The sequence below is a fragment of the Schistocerca americana genome, chromosome X (genome assembly GCF_021461395.2).
Source record: "Schistocerca americana isolate TAMUIC-IGC-003095 chromosome X, iqSchAmer2.1, whole genome shotgun sequence".
Taxonomy (NCBI): Eukaryota; Metazoa; Arthropoda; class Insecta; order Orthoptera; family Acrididae; genus Schistocerca; species Schistocerca americana.
In genome coordinates this window covers 764908647-764927191 of record NC_060130.1, presented here as the reverse complement: position 1 = coordinate 764927191, position 18545 = coordinate 764908647, and the positions used below count along the sequence as shown (strand labels likewise).

The window sequence follows — 18545 nt, the reverse complement described above, 5'->3', positions numbered from 1 at the left end:
AAATTATCGACTCATTGATCCACCCAATGTGTTTCATAAATTTTGTCATGAAGGAGAGTCTTCAGGAGTGTGGAAGGAATCAGTTATACATGAACAGCCAGAAGCTGAAGAGTGGTATTTACAGTTCTGAGCCCAAATATTCTGATAAATTGCAGCAAGAGTGGCTAATGAGGTATTCTCTTACTTTGTGAATTTTAAAATGTATTCTAAGAAATTTGGGGTTCACAGACGGTCATCGTCAACTTTATACTGCACGAGATTTCGACTGGGCATCTGCCAGTCATCTGCAATTTAGCCATCAGTCTTCGGTGGTTCAGCTGAGGATGACTGGCAGGTGGCCAGTTGAAACATATGGAGTGTAGCTGATGACGACTGGCTGCAAGCTTGAAATTTCTTCAGGCATTCTTCTACTTTGTTTTTGAATATCTGGGATTTTCAATTTTCTTCCTAATTTCTTCCAGTAAGTTGTTGTTAATTTTTGTACCAGAATGTAACACTACATTCAGAAACCTAGACAGAGACACATTGTCCATGTGGAAATTGTTTTTATTTCTAGTATTGTGGCAGTGAACTGTACAGTTCTGCCTTAATTTGTCCTTGTTACTAATCCCAATGTATTGACTTCTGTACAAGAATCCCCAGGAACCTGTAAAGTTTCAACAATATGTTCCATTGTATTTACACGACATCCTTATATGCGTGTTTCTGTGGAATACATAATCTGTTGACTTAACTGTATTGTCCTAGAAGATTATGCCACAGAACTGTATTGGGTGAAAGTGTGTAACATATGCTAGCAATCCCATCTGCATATAAACATGGAGAGATTACTAAGTGCAAAGCACCACAATTTTCATAAGAAATTTATCACTGAACATATCACCAATGCTTATCTATGACAACCATAGTAATGATTCTCAATTAAGTGTCCCCCCCCCCCCTTTTTTTTATAAACGATGTTGTGGCTAACATAGCACAAATGGGCAATCCAAGATGTCCTTCATACAAGTCAGTCTTTTGAAAGTACAGTATTATTACAAATTTCTTTATTAAATGGTGCTGTTATACTTATATTTTATTAAATGGTTTGTAATTCTTTTGTAGGCACAATACAAGAAAGATATGTTCATTATATTGTATGCTGACTTTTCAGTAACGCTGAACCCTGAAACTAAATATTTCATTTCCATGAAAATGTAGGTTAGGCACCAACAACTCAAAGCATCAAAAAAAAAAAAAAATGCTTTCGACTTTAGTATTGTGATTTGAAACAAAATACTGTACCAGCATGTGCCCTCCTCATGTTTGGTGTTTTTTTGCCAGAAAATGTTGGCGCCAGTTTGTCCAAATCTGCAAATTGAAATTTATTAATTAATTATTAAACACGTAATCTGTGAATAATTGCATAAATAAATAAATAAATAGATTTCTTTGCAAAACATTAGTCTCCTGTATGCAACTTGCTTTCTAAATGATATTGGACAGTCTCTAAAATATGACAAAGGAGGAGGAAGAGGATGAGGAATGAAAACAAATTACAGTGTGACACGTCATCAAGGTCGTTAGAGACAAGACACGTGTTCTTTTGGAATGACAAAGTGAAAAGAATAGGCTGTGGTATTTTCAAAGGATTCTAATATAATCTATATGACTACACAGAGATTTGAACCCCACTTTCCATGAATATGAGCCCAGAGTCTTAATCATTGTACTAAATCACTCGGTTAGGGGTGAGAGGAAGATAGACAGAAAAACAAGAAAGAAAGAAAAGACGGAAAGGGAGAAAAGTACGAATAAGCCCGGTAGTGATGCTCTGGCTCTAAAGATTTAGAACTGTTGCTTACAGAATCACAATTTGGCAATAGGAAGTTGGTGGAATACTTTAACGATAAAAGCTCTTGATTCCTAAATATTTCAAGAGAGTTGCCTCAAGGTTCTATGCTTGTTCCTTTATTGTTTACACTTTATGTGTTTGACCTGCACAGTATCATACCATGCATGTCTGTTCCTTACACAAATGATACCACATTCATTACTCCTGGAAGCAACAGAGGATCTAAAAGAACAGAGCAAAGCCAACCTTATAGTTTTCAGTATCTGATTTAACTTTAGAACACTAATACTATGTAATATGCATGTATAGTGGTACACTACAAGTTATAGTTCCATAATAACCATCATCTGCAATATATGTCTGTGTCACATTAAGTGCTTCAAGCATGCAGTAAGGAAATGAAATCCAGTAGGAGCAGACATGACTAATAGTTGAAATGTCAAAAGGCCTTACAGCATTCTGAATATTGCATCAATAAATTTGTATATCATATATGCCCATCAACACTTCAAAAAGGCTTGAATCAAAAGGAAAATTCACTACATCAAATTTACGTATACAGTTTATAGAAAATCTGTCTATGTAGAGAATATGTGCCATTAGTGTCAATGGTTGTTAGAAGTTATGTGTGATGCTTGGGAGTTTTAGCACTTGTGTGTACTATATAAATCTGTGAAACAACATTTCAGTTTAAATGTTTACTCTATGAAGGTGGCATACAATATTTGTAAGCACTGAGCATCAGCGGGCTAAATATTACTGTGTTTTCAGTGTAATGGAGAGGGTCCTAAGCAATGATGAAGAAGACAGAATGTGTTAGATTGTCAATGCAGTCATGAGGATCCTGACTTTTTTCCCCAGATGAGGAAGAAAATGATGAAGATGAAAATCCATTATATAGAGTCCAAGAGACTGAAAGAGGGAAAAACATAACAAAGAGAGATTTGTCTGCACCTACAAATAAAAAAAGAAAGAGAAGTAGCTCGAGAAGTAACTTTCTTATATCTTATAATGAAGAATAAGCTGTGGCTACTACTCTTTTAGTAACTGAGAATAACAAATTCACTGGGAAAGCATGTTACTACTGGAAAACACAACCAATTAGGCAAGGTGGGAAAATACCAATTAAAAATATATTACCAAAGATCTGGAGCCACAAAAAACACTGATCCTCATCCACTGAGGTGCTCCCACCTCCTTTTGACTGAAGATATCAAAAATGAGATTGTTCTAAGAACAAATAGAATGACATCGGTAAAACTACAAAATAATGAATGCTATACTAAGGGATACCTGTAAGTAAGAATTGCAAGCATTGATTGTTATCTTGAGTCCCTCAGCTGTTATGAAAGATAGTCAGCTATATGCTAGATTAGTATTTAATAACACCTTCTGTGGTGATTATTATTGTGCCACTATGTCTGGAGACAGGTTTATGTTCCTAATATACTGCACCAGATTTGATGGCAGAGAAACCAGGGAAGAACAGAGGAAAGGAAGTAAACTGTCATCAATGAAACATATGCAGGAAGCATTTGTAACTAACTGTATTACAAACTATAAGCCAAGTTCTTACTGCAGCACTGATGAACAGCTCATTGGCTTTTGTGGAAGATATCCTTTTATGGTTTACATGAACAATAAGCCAAACAAACACGGCCTGAAACTTGTCATGATTTGTGGTAATGCTAATAACTACATGATAAAGGCTATTCCATATCTTGTGAAAGGAACAACTCCAGATGGGATGGCAGCTGTTGACCATTTTGTAGAACAATTGGTAGGTAAAATGAAGGGCTCGTGCAGAAATATTACCGTGGACAACTGGTTCGTGAGTGTGCCTCTTGTGAGGGAACTACAAGCTGATTATGGTTTAACTGTTGTAGGAACAATAAAGAAAATAAAAAAGGACTTCCAACAGAGTTTGCGGACTTGAAATACCACAGCAGGGGAGACTAAACATTTTTCTTATTTTCAGCAGATATGACAGCTGTCTCCTACAAACCTAGCTCAAACAGACTTTTAACTCTAGTTTCAGGCATGCATGATGATGCCTCTATTTAGATCATATAAAAGAGACAGAAGTAGTACTCACATACAACCAGACAAGGCAGCCAGTGTTACTGTAACTAACTGTGGTCAGAAAACATGAATGGAGCCAATGTGTTTGTCTTACAGCATTCTGAATATTGCATCAATAAATTTGTATATCATATATGCCCATCAACACTTCAAAAAGGCTTGAAGCAAAACTCTGTTGACAAGATTGAATTTCCTGTTAGAACTGCATCAACAATTTACACGTCCCTGGCTCATCCAATGAGACTCTGTGTCAGATCTGAGCAAGGACCTAAAGAATGCAATAAAAAGGGATATTACAAACGAATGTGCAAGAACAGCAAGGACCTCTTCCGCAACATGCCTGAGGAAGTACTGTTCTTACTGCCACTACTCCAAGAAACATGTGACAATAGTTTGCTATGCACCCTGTAACAAGCCAATAAGCAGCAAACATCAGAAAAAGGTGTGTATTGATTGTCCACAATGCTCCCATGTCTAATTTCATACATACAAACTGTGATTTCCATTTTATATCTAAATAACAATCTGCATACAATATGTCATAAATATAACAGGCTAAAGATCGCAAAATAGCCGCATATCTGAATAAAACTGAAAATGTAGACTTTAGTTTATGTAAGTCTAACACCGACTGTACGTTCATTAAACTGCTTACTGTACGCTTGGATTTCAAATTAACATGGAACCACCACCAGACTTTATATTATTAAACTATCAAGAGTCATATATTTATTACAAAGATTTAGAGCATGTCTGAGTGAAAACATTATGCTTAGCTCCTATTAGCATTTTTTCATATTGACATAACATATTGCATAATGATTTGGGACAGCTCCTCCAGGGCAAAAGAGGGCAGTCAGATGCATAGGTCATGTTTTCAAAAACAATGTCTACTGTACATCACTTTCCAACAAAGTGAGTATCATGACAGTCTCATCATTATTTATACTCAACTGCCTACTCTACACAAAAGAAAACAAAGAGGGCTGCAACAGATGTCAGTAACTTCATTATCATAATACGTGTCACAAAGAAATTATTGACCAGACAAAGCAAGACTCCTAATAAGTACACATACCAGGGAGTTAAACTGTTCAGTGCACTGGAATCAGAATCAGACACTAGCTCATTAAAAACCTTCCCAACTGTTATGAAATAGGATTAAATGTGTGTGTGTGTGTGTGTGTGTGTGTGTGTGTGTGTGTTTGTTTTATTCAAGCTCAAAAAATGATTACTCTGAAACTTAGTAAATTTCCTTTTTCTCTGTGTGCCTATCAATAACTCAACACTTCTGCTTCTCAGTGAGTGGTCTCCTTTAATTCAAAAGTATTTACATTCTACCAGAAACTTTCCTATAGCATGTGTATTATTTACTTTGTTCAAACTAAGCCACAATCATTAGTATGTAAAATACTCCAAAATCGAAAAAAATTAGAAATAAATGAAGCAATAAGGTGTTTAGTGGCAAAACTGTTGAGCTGGACAGAGTGCGTGGATGATGAAAGAAGTAGCGAGAACCAAAGTTTTAAGTTAATATATGTGTACATAGCAACAAGTGGTTGAGTGTCAGGTTACAAAACCAAAGACCCTAATCAAAGTCAACCACAAGACTTTCTTCTGACAATTGTTGCTCCTTGCACCACTGGCAATACTTTGTTCAAGTGAAAACTGTTACGCTGCACTGTAATTCAGATTCTATATTAAACTGTGGGTCCCCCTTTGACTGGCTGTGAAAGTCAGTTCTCTGGTTGGAGGAAGACAATGGCATACTAGATACTATGTTCCTTATAGATAACTAAAACTGCAATATAAATTCAGAAATGTTGAAGTATATAAATGAAGTCGCTGAAATGTGCATATTATGTTCATACACAAAAAAAGCAAAATACTGTGGTGAACCTCGAATCTCATCGCATTTCTTTCTCTTTATTTTTCTTCTGGACATTTCAAATCCAAAACTGCTTGCATCAACAGTTATCACTATTTTGCAAAATACACATATCAGAAAGACATAAAAAACAGCATGGCTGAAGTTCAGAAAATAGTAAAATATTTCAAACTATACAGCACAGACCATCCAAATGAAGATATCAGTAAAAAAAAAAAAACTACTTTCAAGCTGCTTTATTTGGTAATCACAAGTTGGTGACACAAAAACACAAGTGAAACCCTTAACCTAAAGTACAAATCTACAAGTAAAATATAAGGCAACAGCTTATTAAATTTCAAATCAGACAAAATGCCTCTACTTCCATCTCTAGTAAGGATCACATTGTTTATTACTGCTATTTGTTGATACACCCATCTCACAAAGAAATACTGACATGCAAGAAGACAAGAATTAATGCATGCCACTTCTTTGAACACAAAGGTGATACTCATGGCTGTGACATTTCTGCAGTGCTGATGGGAACAGGTAATTTCAAGGCATCTTGTTTTGGAAAGCCAGAGGCTCCACTGAATGAAATAGTGAACTGAAAAAAATTAACTGACATAGCTAGTTTGAATGAGGATGATTTTATCATGTTAATAGGAGGATCAAATGACATCTTTAGCAACAAGACGTACAAGGTTACTACAGAAATGAGGAAATGTTCAAGTAATTTAATTTACATAAATGTACTTGTGAATATCCCACATCATGATGATTTACCACCCTGATGATGTGTGAACCACGAAATTAGTGCTGCAACAAGAATATCATTGAAGTATGCACTCACCTTAAGAATCTCGTTACTGTAGACATAAGCAGCTTGGAGAGAAGTTTTCTTACCGTCCGTGGACTTCATTCAAATGTGCCAAGAAAGGCATTGCTAGCCAAAAAAATATGTACTCACATTTTGAGGAAGAGTGAATAAAAAATGATAAATGGCAAACAAATGAAGATTACAAAGTGTTTTAGATGAGTTGCAAACAATAATGTCATGGGCCAAATGCATGCTACCATGTGGTTTAAACTGTATAAACCAGAAGAAAATAATCAAGTCATCTGTCAAATGCAAATTATGAAACGGTTTAAACCAAAGAGGACACAGAAGAATGAAGCAAAACTTGTACAAGCTCCAGAAGTTCTCTTACCTATTAATTGTCACCAGCAAATAGATGCCAGATACAAGAAAGACACCAAATTTCTTTTAGGGTATGTGCTGTATTAGAAGTACTCTTAGATCAAGAACTAGAAAGTTTCTAAATGCCCAGATTTTGTTGTGTAACACCATAACATTCAGTCATTCACAACTAAAATTACCAGGTTGGAGGCATTACTCCAGTATAAACTAAATGTAGACATAATTTGAATTACTGAACATTGGATATGAAATGATGAAATAAAATTAACTTCACAAAATGATGAAGTAAAACTAATCTTAATCTCAGGATAAGCATTAGTAAGTCATTCTAGGCAAGAGTTCTCCAAATATGGTGGCTCTGCTATCTTTGTGAAAGAGCAAATATAAATTTCTGTGATGTCAATAAAAATTATATTGACCAAATTAAAAAGACTTCAAAATTTCCATTACCAAGCTGCCAGAACTTAATTTCATAATTATTAACATATATGGAGCACCTAGTGGAAATCTTCTAGTCTTCGTGAGTAAACTAGAGGTTCTGCTGAACAGGATCAGTGCATTAAATACGAAGATAGTCCTTTATGGCAATACTGATTTTTTCAAAGACAGTGGTTCCAGAGATGCTTTGATAGATGTGACCTATACATTCAATATGATCCCCACAATACACTGTCCAACAAGATTCACACAATGTACAGGCTCCATCATTGACAAATATTCATCTCATACACAAGTTACAAATACACAAACAGAGTACTGAGCATGGGTTATAGTGATCATGAGGTGCAGCTGCTGTGTATAGAAATGACAACAGGTTAGTAACATTTACACAAAAAGGAGTTGAAAAAAGAACTTTTTCTGAACATTAGAATTCTTAATTTCTTAGAAGCTAAAGAAAATTGGGAAAGCATCTAAATTCAGAATAATGTGGATAGAATTTACATGAGTTTTCAAAATATCTTTCTTTACTACTCCGAAGCACCAAAGACACTGGTATAGTCACGCGTATTCAAATACAGAAATGCGTAAACCTACAGAATATGGCACTGTGGTCAGCAATGCCTATCTAAGACAAGTGTCTGGCACAGTTGGTAGATCTGCAACAGTTGGTAGATCTGCAACAGCTGCACCAAGTGAGTTTCAACATGGTTTTATAGTGGGTACACATGCTATGGGACACGTCTCCAAGGCAGCAATAAAGTGAGGATTTCCCGTATGACCATTTCACGAGTGTACCGTGAATATCACAAATCCGGTAAAACATCAAATCTCCAACATCGATCCGGCCAGAAAAAGATCCTGCAAGAACGGGAGTGGTGGCGAATGAAAACAACCATTCGACACGACAGAATTGCAACCCTTTAGCAAACTGCTGCAGATTTCAATGCTGGGCCATCAACAAGTGTCAGTGTGTGAGCCAGTCAATGAAATATCATCAATAATGGCTTTCAGAGCCGAAGGCCCACTCGTGTACCCTTGATGACTGCACAACACAAAGTGTTACACTTCGCCTGGACGCGTCAACACTGACATTGGACTGTTGATGACTGGAAACATGTTGCCTGGTCAAATGAGTCTTGTTTCAAATTGCTACTGCTTCCCAATATATTTATTCCTTAATGAAATTTGTCATTAAAAATATATCACTTTTTCAAACCATTCATGGAATCAATACTAGAAATAAGAATAATCTTTACAAGGATTTAAAGTCACTTAGTCTTGTACAAAAAGGTGTGCACTATTCAGGAACACACATTTTCAATAACTTGTCAGCAGCCATAAAAAGCTTAACAACCAATGAAATTCAGTTTAAGAGAAGCCTAAAGGATTCATTGGTGGCCAACTCCTTCCACTCCATTGATGAATTTCTCAGTAGAACCAACTGATTTGTGTGTGTGTATATATGTAAGTACAATGCAGCTTCTTCACAATTTCAGTGCAGTAATGTGTTCATTGTAAATAAGTGTGTGTGTTTCAGTGCAGTAACGTGTTCACTGTAAATAAGTATTATAGTAGTTGTATTACACATTTATTACCTTATAGATAAATAAAAAAACTTTTTATTTTAAATTCAGTGCACTAGTATTTGTAAAATGACTCTTTCATATAGTGTTCATTAAAAAATGATGATCATTCCACTTGGGACCTGTGGACTGGTACATTAGCTTATTTGTTTTAGTTGTAAATGTTTGTCATGTATTGTTGTTTTTCTGACATGTTCTACATCCTGGAGGACCTCCTCACTACGGATCAATTTGAATGAAAGTAAATCTAATCTAGTCTAATTTGTATCAAGTGGAAGGACATGTACAGGTATTAAGATAACGTAATGAATCCATGGAACATTCATGCCAGCAGGGGACTGTTCAAGCTGGTGGAGGCTCTGTAATGGTCTGGGGTGTGTGCAGTTGGTGCGATATGGGACCCCTGATACATCTAGATACAAGTCTGACAGGTGACACGTATGTAAGCATCCTGACTGATCACCAGCATCCATTCATGTCCATTGTGCATTCTGACGGACTTGGTATATCTGGGATGCCTAGAATGTGCTGTTCAGAAGAGATCTCCACTCCCTCGTACTCTTATGGATTGATGGATAGTTCTGCAGGATTCATGGAGTCAGTTACCTCCAGCACTACTTCAGATATTAGTCGAGTCGATGCCACATCGTGGTGCAGCACTTCTGCATGCTCACGGGGACCCTACATGATATTCGGCAGGTGTACTAGTTTCTTTGCTTCTTCAATGTATTTTAATGCAGCATTTCCAAAAGAAGTACAAACTGTAAAATCTAACAATAATAAGCAATGGGTGACTAAAGGCATTAAAATTTCCAATGATAAACACAGATTTCTGTGGTACTGTTGTAAGAAATTTAGAGGTACCCAAGAGTTTGCAGATTATTCTAAAGCCTACAAAAGATGGCAGAGTAGACTGAGAGGCAAAATTTATGTGGAATGACAGTTTGGTAATAAATTCATCTAATAAAATATGATCCATGTGGAGAGTTATAAAGAAAGAGAATTGCAGTTCAGTACCAGAAAAAGAGAATGTATCAATATCACCAGAAGACTCAAAAGCCACAGACCCAAAATTAGCCATGACAAAATTCAATGAATACTTCACTTCACTAGCTGAAGACCTCATTCAAGTAAATTGTAAAGGATCAGTCCAAAGTTTCTCTAGCAAATCAGTGATCTCGGATGCCTCAATGTTTATCAAACAAATCCTGATGAAATTGTAAGGAAAATTAAGTCATTACACAATAAAATGTCAACTGCCCTTGATGAAGTACCAGATTTCATATTAAAAGCATGTGCTCACAACATAGCAAAACTGTAGGCAAAAATTTTCGACCTCTTTCTCTCCAGAAATTGGTGTCTTTCCAGATACTCTCAAAATAGCAAAAGTTTCACCATCTCTAAAAAAAGGTTCTTCTGATGGAATATCAAACTACCAAATTGTGTGACAGTTAAGTTCCTTCTCAAAAATTCTACAAAAACTCTTTTATCAAACGATTTTATGAAAAACCATTTTATAACAGGTTTTTAAGTTTCATAAATAAATATTCTCCTCTTAATATACAACAACATGGTTTTAGAAAGCCTAAATCCACACAGACAGTGATTTTTGAATTCTTAGACTGTGCTTTGAAATCCCTTGATCAACATAAATTAGCTGCAGGTATTTTCCTAGACCTGTCAAAAGCCTTCAACTCCTGGACCAGAGCAGTCTCCTTGAAAATATACAAAGATGTGGAGTAAGAGGTGTAACATGTGGCTGGTTGTGTTCATACCTAAAAAAAACTGTAGGCAGAAGGTATCAGTTCAATATGAATTCAAGGCTAAGTATAAAACAAGACAACTCTTTCCTTTCTAGCAAATTACCAACAAAATGCAGCATACAGCAAAGCTTAATCTTAGGTCCACTACTCCTCCTGATTTATGTTGACAATTTTGTTGAATGTACGAGATCTCAAAAAAAACTATCTTATTTGCAGATAACACCAGTGTATTGCCTACTGGATCCAGCCAAGAAACCTTGCAGTCAACAGCAGGAAGTTCTATGGAAAGACATTCAGAGTGGTTCACCAAAAATAAAAACTCATTGTAAATCCTGAAAAAACTGTGTGTGTCAACTTTTATTGATTTCTTCCATCTAACCAAATATCTATTCAAGGACAATCAGAAAATGATACCCAAATATAAGTGTCACAAAACGTTTTGGTCTGTGGATTCAGCAAGATTTAAAGTGGGACACAAATATAAATAACTTGTCTATGGAACTCTCATCAGTGTGTTATGGTTTAAGAATATTAAAGTCAATAACAAGCAAAACAATAGTACTGCAGGTATACTATGCACAGTTCCACTCACTGATTTGATATGGGATCATTTTCTGGGGACACTCAACTCACAGTGTAGATGTTTTTAGTATGAAAAAGAGTTCTAAGAATAATTTGTGGTCTTAAAAAAGATGGAGTCCTGTAAATCTCATTTTACTGAGATTGGTGTTCTGAATGTCCCATGTTTATTCATTTATGAAACTATCTTCTTGAAAACAGGCAAACAACTACGGAACAAAAATATACACCACTATTGAACCAGAAGGAAATCAAATATACATAAAAAATATCACAGAATGACAGCCCGTCAGAGGAGCATAAGTGAATTGGTATAATACCACATAATAAGATACGAGAAGAAATAAAAATTGGTACATACCCAATATTTAAAATTAAACTAAAGGCATTTCTAATAAAGCCTTGATCTATTCTCTAAAATAATTTCTGAATACATAGCAAAAAAGTTATTTAAAAATTAAATTTTAAGAATAGGTATCTAACTTTTATTTGGTTACTATTTTCTAATACTATGTATTATTGAAGCTTTTCCTTTACCCATTCAATAACAATTTTACAGTTTGTGCTGTATGATAAAACTGGACCAATTAAAAAAAAAAAACAATCAATCAATCAATCAGCATCGAGGATTGTTGGTGCTTATATGCAACAACAAGTGGCGGGGGATAGTCTTTTGCGTCCAGTGCAGCCAATACCAAACTTTCAACTCAAATAATACTGTGCATGGTGACACAGTCATAGCCATTATTGAACACTGTGCTTTATATAATTATGCAGTATTCAGACTCTTTATGCTGAAATGGGTGATGGAGTTTCTGGTGCCATCTACTTCTCAGAAAAGAAAGCTCACTATCCACAATGAAGAAAGCTGCTTGTTACAACACAAAAAGCAAAGGTATAGTACCTGCACTGCACAAGAAAGGTGCACCTTGCTCCTTCCACACTTTGTATCTGTCAACAGCAGTCTGTGATGTATGAGGCTTGTACCGTAACCCCCCCCCCCCTTCCCCCACTGCACAATTCCTATAGTGGCACTCTCCTCTATTAGCACATTAGCACACAATCAAAACTTAACTGACTGAATGTATACAGGATGTCCCAGGAGGAATGGTCAATAGTCAGGTACATAAGGGGAATGAACATTCAAAGCAAAAAGCTCTGGTAACCATAGGTTCTAAAGCGCATATCTTAAAAGCTATGAGCACTTGTTCATCTTTGCTACCGTGAAAAGCACCTCTTCTACTGAACCCATGCTCACAGTTCTTACGGTATGCATTTTAGAGCCCATGTTTACTAGACAATTTTTTCTTTTTTTGGTCCATACTACCTTCTAACAAAACGTGGAAAGCAAAGAGCTTGCAGTAGAAGAGATTTTTTCACAATATCAACGCTGAAGTGCTCCTAGATCTTAAGATACACATTTCAGAGCCTATGTTCACTGGCTTTTCTGCTTTGGATGGTAGTTGCTGTCACATTGCTGAATATTGACCATTCCTCTGGGACACCCTATATACACTGAGGTGACAAGTCATGGGCTACCTCCTAACATCATGTTTGACTTCCTTTCACCCAGTATAGTGCAGCAACTTGGCACGGAAAGGACTCAACAAGTCATTCATAAGTCTCCTGCAGAGATATTGAGCCATGCTGCCTCTATAGCAATTTAGAATTGCAAAAGTGTTGCTGGTGCACGGTTTTGTGCACAAACTTCTCTCTTGATTGTGACCCATAAACATTTGATGGGATTCACATCAGGCAATATGGATGGCTAAATCATTTGCTTGAATTGTCCAGAATGTTCTTGAAACCAATTGCAAACAACTGTGGTTCGGTGACACGGCATATTGTCATCGATAAAAATTCCATCATTGTTTGGGAACATGCTGACCATGAATGGCTCTAAATGGTGTCCAAGTAGCTGAACATAACCATTACCAGTCAATGATCATTTCAGCTGGACCAGAAAACCCAATCCATTCCATGTACACACAGCCCACCCCATATGGAGCCACCACAAGCTTACACAGTGCTTTGTTGACAACTTAGCTCCATGGCATCTGCACCACAATCAAATCCTCCCATCAGCTCTTACCCACTGAAATTGGGACTCGTCTGACGAAGCCACGGTTTTTCAATCGTCTAGGGTCCAACCTGTATAGCCACGAGCCCAGGAGAGGCACTGCAAGCTATGTCACGCTCTTACCAAAGGTACTTGAGTCGGTTGTCTGCTGCCATTAATACCAAATTTCGCCACACCATTCTAATGATTAAATTTGTTGTACATGACATACTGATTTCTGTGGGTATTTCATGCAGTGTTGCTTGTCTATTAGCACTGAGGACTCCATGCATACTCCCCTGCTCTCAGTCGTTATGTGAAGGCCAGCAGCCACTGCACTGTCCTTGATGAAAAGTAATGCCTGAAACTTGGTATTCTTGCAACACTCTTGACATTGTGGATGTTGCAATATTGGATTTCCTAAAGATTTCCAAAATGTCTCATGCACTTAGCTCTGTGTTCAAAGTCAGTTAATTTCTGTCATGCAGCCATAATCATGTTGGAAAACTTTTCACGTGAATCACACTAGTATAAATGACAGCTCCCCAAATGCACTGCCCTTTAATTCCTCGTATACACAATACTACCACCATCTGTATACACTATGTGAACAAATGTATCCGGACACCTGGCTGAAAATGACTTACAAGTTCATGGCGATCTCCATAGGTAATGCTGGAATTCTTACGGTGTTGGACCACCCTTAGCCTTGATGACAGCTTTCACTCTAGCAGGCATACGTTCAGTCAGGTGCTGGAAGGTTTCTTGGGGAATGCTGCACTGAGGAGAGGTATCGATGTCAGTCGGTGAGGCCTGGTATGAAGTTGGTGTTCCAAAACATTCCAAAGGTGTTCTATAGGATTCAGGTCAGGACTCTGTGCAGGCCATTCCATTACAAGAATGTTATTGTCGTGTAACCCCTGCGCCACAGGCCGTACATTATGAACAGGTGCTTGATCATGGTGAAAGATGCAATAACCATCCCCGAATTGCTCTTCGACAGTGTGAAGCAAGAAGGTGCATAAAACTTCAGTGTAGGCCTGTGCTGTGATAGTGTCACGCAAAACAACAAGAGGTGCAAGCCCCCTCCATGAAAAACACAGCCACACCATAACACCACCACGGCATTCACCATACCCATACCCTGCTATCAGATTGCCACGCTGTGTACCATGATTTGTTACTTCACACGAAGTTTTTCCACTGTTCAGCTGTTCAATGTTTACATTCCTTACACCAAGCAAGGAGTCATTTGGCATTAAACAGCATGATGTGTGGCTTATGAGCAGTTGTTTGAGCATGAAATCCAAGTTTTCTCACCTCCCGCCTAACTGTCATAGTACCTTCGGTGGATCCTGATGCAGTTTGGAATTCCTGTGTGATGGTATGGATAGATGTCTGCCTATAAAACACTACGACCCTCTTCAACTGTTGGTGGTCTGTCTATCAACAGATGAGGTCGGCCTGTATGCTTTTGCGCTGTAAGTGTCCCTTCACATCTCCACTTTACTATCATTTCGGAAACAGTGGACCTAGGGATGTTTAGGAGAGTGGAAATCTCCCGTACAGACATATGACCCAAGTGACACCCAATCACCTGGCCACGTTCGAAGTCGGTGAGTTCTGCGAAAGGCTCCATTCCTGCTCTCTCATGATGTCTAACGATTACTGAGGTCACTGATATGGAGTACCTGGCAGTAGGTGGCAGCACAATCCACCTAATATGAAAAACATATTTATGAGGGTGCCCAGATACTTTTGATCACATAGTGTATGTGCAAATCGCTATTCCATGACTTTTGTCACCTCAGTATACTTCAATGTATAATTATGTTCCTAGTGGCCTGATAACTTAATATAACTGCACATTTCCATTCACAATGAGTTATGGAATCATTTTCTGTGGAAATTAGATGCACAGGGAAAATATTTTCAAAATACAGAAGAACAATATAAGAATTATATCTGCTATGAACTCTGAAACATTATGCAAAGGTCTCTTCATAAAACTCGGTATTCTGACAACTACTTCATAATACACATATTTGTTGATCTCCTTTGTCATTGACAATGTCTCTTTAACTAAATTGGACCCCTTGGGCCATAAACAAGCACTACAAAGACACCAAGGAGCTAACACTAGTACAAAAAGGAGTTGAACGCAATGGTACCCATGGATTCAACAATTGCTCAAAGAAAATTAATGCCATGTAGATAAAGCAGTGGACTTGAAGGCTGAATTAAATTATTACACTACTTTCTGTTGGTCAACTTCCCCTACTCTGGTGAAGAGCATCTTCACAGAATCTTTTAAACCTGATGTTTTAGGTTAGTTTGTATTTACAGTTAACACTGTAATACAGTGAGTACAGTCACTTTGCAATAATACACTATAATTAAAATAAATACACATATCTGACTTCTTTACACATCTGAGAGACCACCCTCCAGGACATCCATAGAATTAAAAAGTTCAAAATGACAAGAAGATACATCATTGCACTTGTGTTCGATACCTGAATATGTGTCCCAATCTCCCTCTTACGGGTCTCTGTGAATCACCTATTAGCATTAACAATGTCATTTCTTAATCCATTTTTTCAGAGTCTTTCACAAATTACATATAACTTATGTTTGTGGGTTGTTATTTGCAAATATTCATTTCCCGTAGTTGGTGTGTACAATATCATCATTTAAAGCGTCCAAAGTCAAAATGACTACGAAAATAGGATGTTAAGCATTAGTTGATAGTAAAATCAGACATACACCAAGTTCAAATTTAATTTCTGTATACAGTAACCATGTCTGTACCAAGTCCATACAAATCTAGATAGCAACATTGAAAATTAGATTGAATGGAATTACATGGAGTCACAAACTACATTAAACCAGTTGTAACCATTTTCAGTATTGTGTACGTATAGATATTACTGTTGGCTTAAAAAAGCAACTTCCTTGCGAGAGAGATCATTTGTGTAACAATTCAAAGAATTACTCCTAAACAGTATTATAACTGAAGGGATCATATGGCGTAAGAGAAATATCAGCACAAAGAAAACCATGGATAGGAAGCAGGCTTGACCTTACTTAATCCACAGTGGCATTCACTTCACCTGACGAATTATACAGACAATCACAATTTAAAGTGGAATCCTATTCATAGAGAAAAACTGAGAACCCGATCCAAACAATACAGACTCTTGGTAGGAAACTCACTCTTATTGAAGATAAAAATGTCAACACTTGTTCGCGTATCAAGCACCACACTTTTCTCGCTTTTTATTTCACTCTATACAGAACTTCACATTCGTTGCAGATTTTAATGTGCCAGCGTTTAAGCGACAGGCTTTAGACTTCGATTGCGTCAGCCTGTTCCGGTGAACAGTAATCGTATAGTATGTGACTCTACAAGTTTTCACTTGAAATTGAAAGCAGGTTATATACTATCTAAAGCAGAACGGTTCGGATTAAAGTTTCACTATTGGTTCAAACACGTAACTCGCGCTCAAAGAAAAATTCCAAACAAAAACTTTATAGTCGCTGCAAATATTTGAAATGTTTCATGTTTTAGTACGCATAACGCGCTACTAACCTGGTCACCAATACGTTTGTAAACACTTCGCAAATATTAATCGAATGCTTACAGATGAAAACACTACACCTTTAACATTTACCACAAACACTGTTTCAAAACACCCCCAGTGACGCTGTCATAGACACGTCCACACAAAGTAACCTCTTTGAAAAGACATACAATGTGGGAAATCAGCTGATCACCTGTTCCAACTCGTGGCTAACCCCTACTGTCTCCAAGATCCCGAACTTCCACGGAAAGAACCGATTATCTACAACATCGACGCTGTCAGCAGCTGTGTCTAAAGTAGCAACTTTCGGAACCTTACTTTTTTTCTAGATTGTTTTTTGTTTTATGTATTTTATGCCTCGTACAACTCACTGAAATATGATACTCTGGCCATTGCGTACTTTATAGGGGCAGTTATTCGGAAAAATAACGAAAGAGTTGATTAACAAGAGAGTTGTACAGGAATTCTTTTCTTATCAGACGCAAGGCTGTAGTAGTATACACGGGTACTCTCTTCTAGGCCCGCCCCCACACAAAGGTCTGTCTGCGCACATGACGTCTGCGCAGACAAATCGATACGAGGAATTATTGTCTTTTCTTACCAAGGCTATAGTAGCATACATGCATATTGATTTAAAGGCTTTGTGTGTGGACAAGAGATTTGTGCAGATATGAAATGTGCGCAACCGTGGAAGTTGGGAGTTAAAGACGTTTGAGCAAAATTGCTCATGTCTGTGGGCACCAACCACGCCTGCGCAGACAACTTGTAACGTGTGGGGAGGAGAAACGTGTTTGAATTAGCAGTTCGTTCAGTCTAGTGTTTCTCACCTGTGTGTCCACGATTAACTTCGAAATGGCAAATACACGTCAGACCGGTATAGAGTTCAATGCTGAATTTATTAAAAATTATAAGAGTAACACATGCTTGTGGAAAATTAAAAGGCAGGGATACAGCGATGGAGCTAAGAAGGCACCTGCTTATAATTCTTTGCAAGAGAAATTACAGGCAGTTGACACTACAGTAAATAGGGAAGCCAGAAAAAAATTCCTTGAGGACTGTTTGCCGCAAAGAGCTAAGCAATGTAATGAAATCCATTCGATCTGACGACGGGGTCGAAGAAATACGTAAGTCAAATTTGTGGTATTGCGACCTCCTCTGCTTTCAGGTAGGGCATTGAAAATTCCGAATCAGAAACAAACAAAACTATAGCCCATCGACCAAGCCCACACAGAGGAAATAGGAGTAATCCACTGAATTATATACCCATACCACTAACGACGGTTAGCAGTTGGGTTTTCGAACATAGACTGCCTCCAAAATTATTAATCACTTCGAAGAAAACGATTTATTGACAAATAGTCAGCATGGATTCAGAACATATCGTTTCTGCTAAGCACGACTAGTACCTTATTCTCACGAAGAACATATATATCTACATGGCTACTCTGCAAACCACACTGGTGGTGGATTCATCAAACCACCTTTGCAATAATTCTCTGTTATTACACTCTCGAACAGCGCGAAAGAGGGAACACCTATATCTTTTCACGCG

The 18545-nt window shown here is 37.4% G+C and overlaps 1 protein-coding gene across 4 annotated transcripts in view; it reads right to left on the bottom strand.

Annotated features, from left to right (window-relative positions):
• The window catches only part of LOC124556708 (BET1 homolog), a 37499-nt gene extending 19986 nt beyond the window's left edge, over positions 1–17513 (bottom strand). Inside the window, exons 1-2 of one of the 4 annotated variants that reach the window (XM_047130694.1) lie at positions 17394–17513; positions 1285–1350 (exon numbers count right to left, since the gene is read on the bottom strand). In XM_047130694.1, the coding sequence (XP_046986650.1) occupies positions 1285–1303 (19 nt within the window). In that variant the 5' untranslated portion in view covers positions 1304–1350; positions 17394–17513. The other 3 variants (XM_047130692.1, XM_047130691.1, XM_047130693.1) reach the window with 3 other exon arrangements.
• Between the last annotated feature and the right edge of the window lie 1032 nt (positions 17514–18545).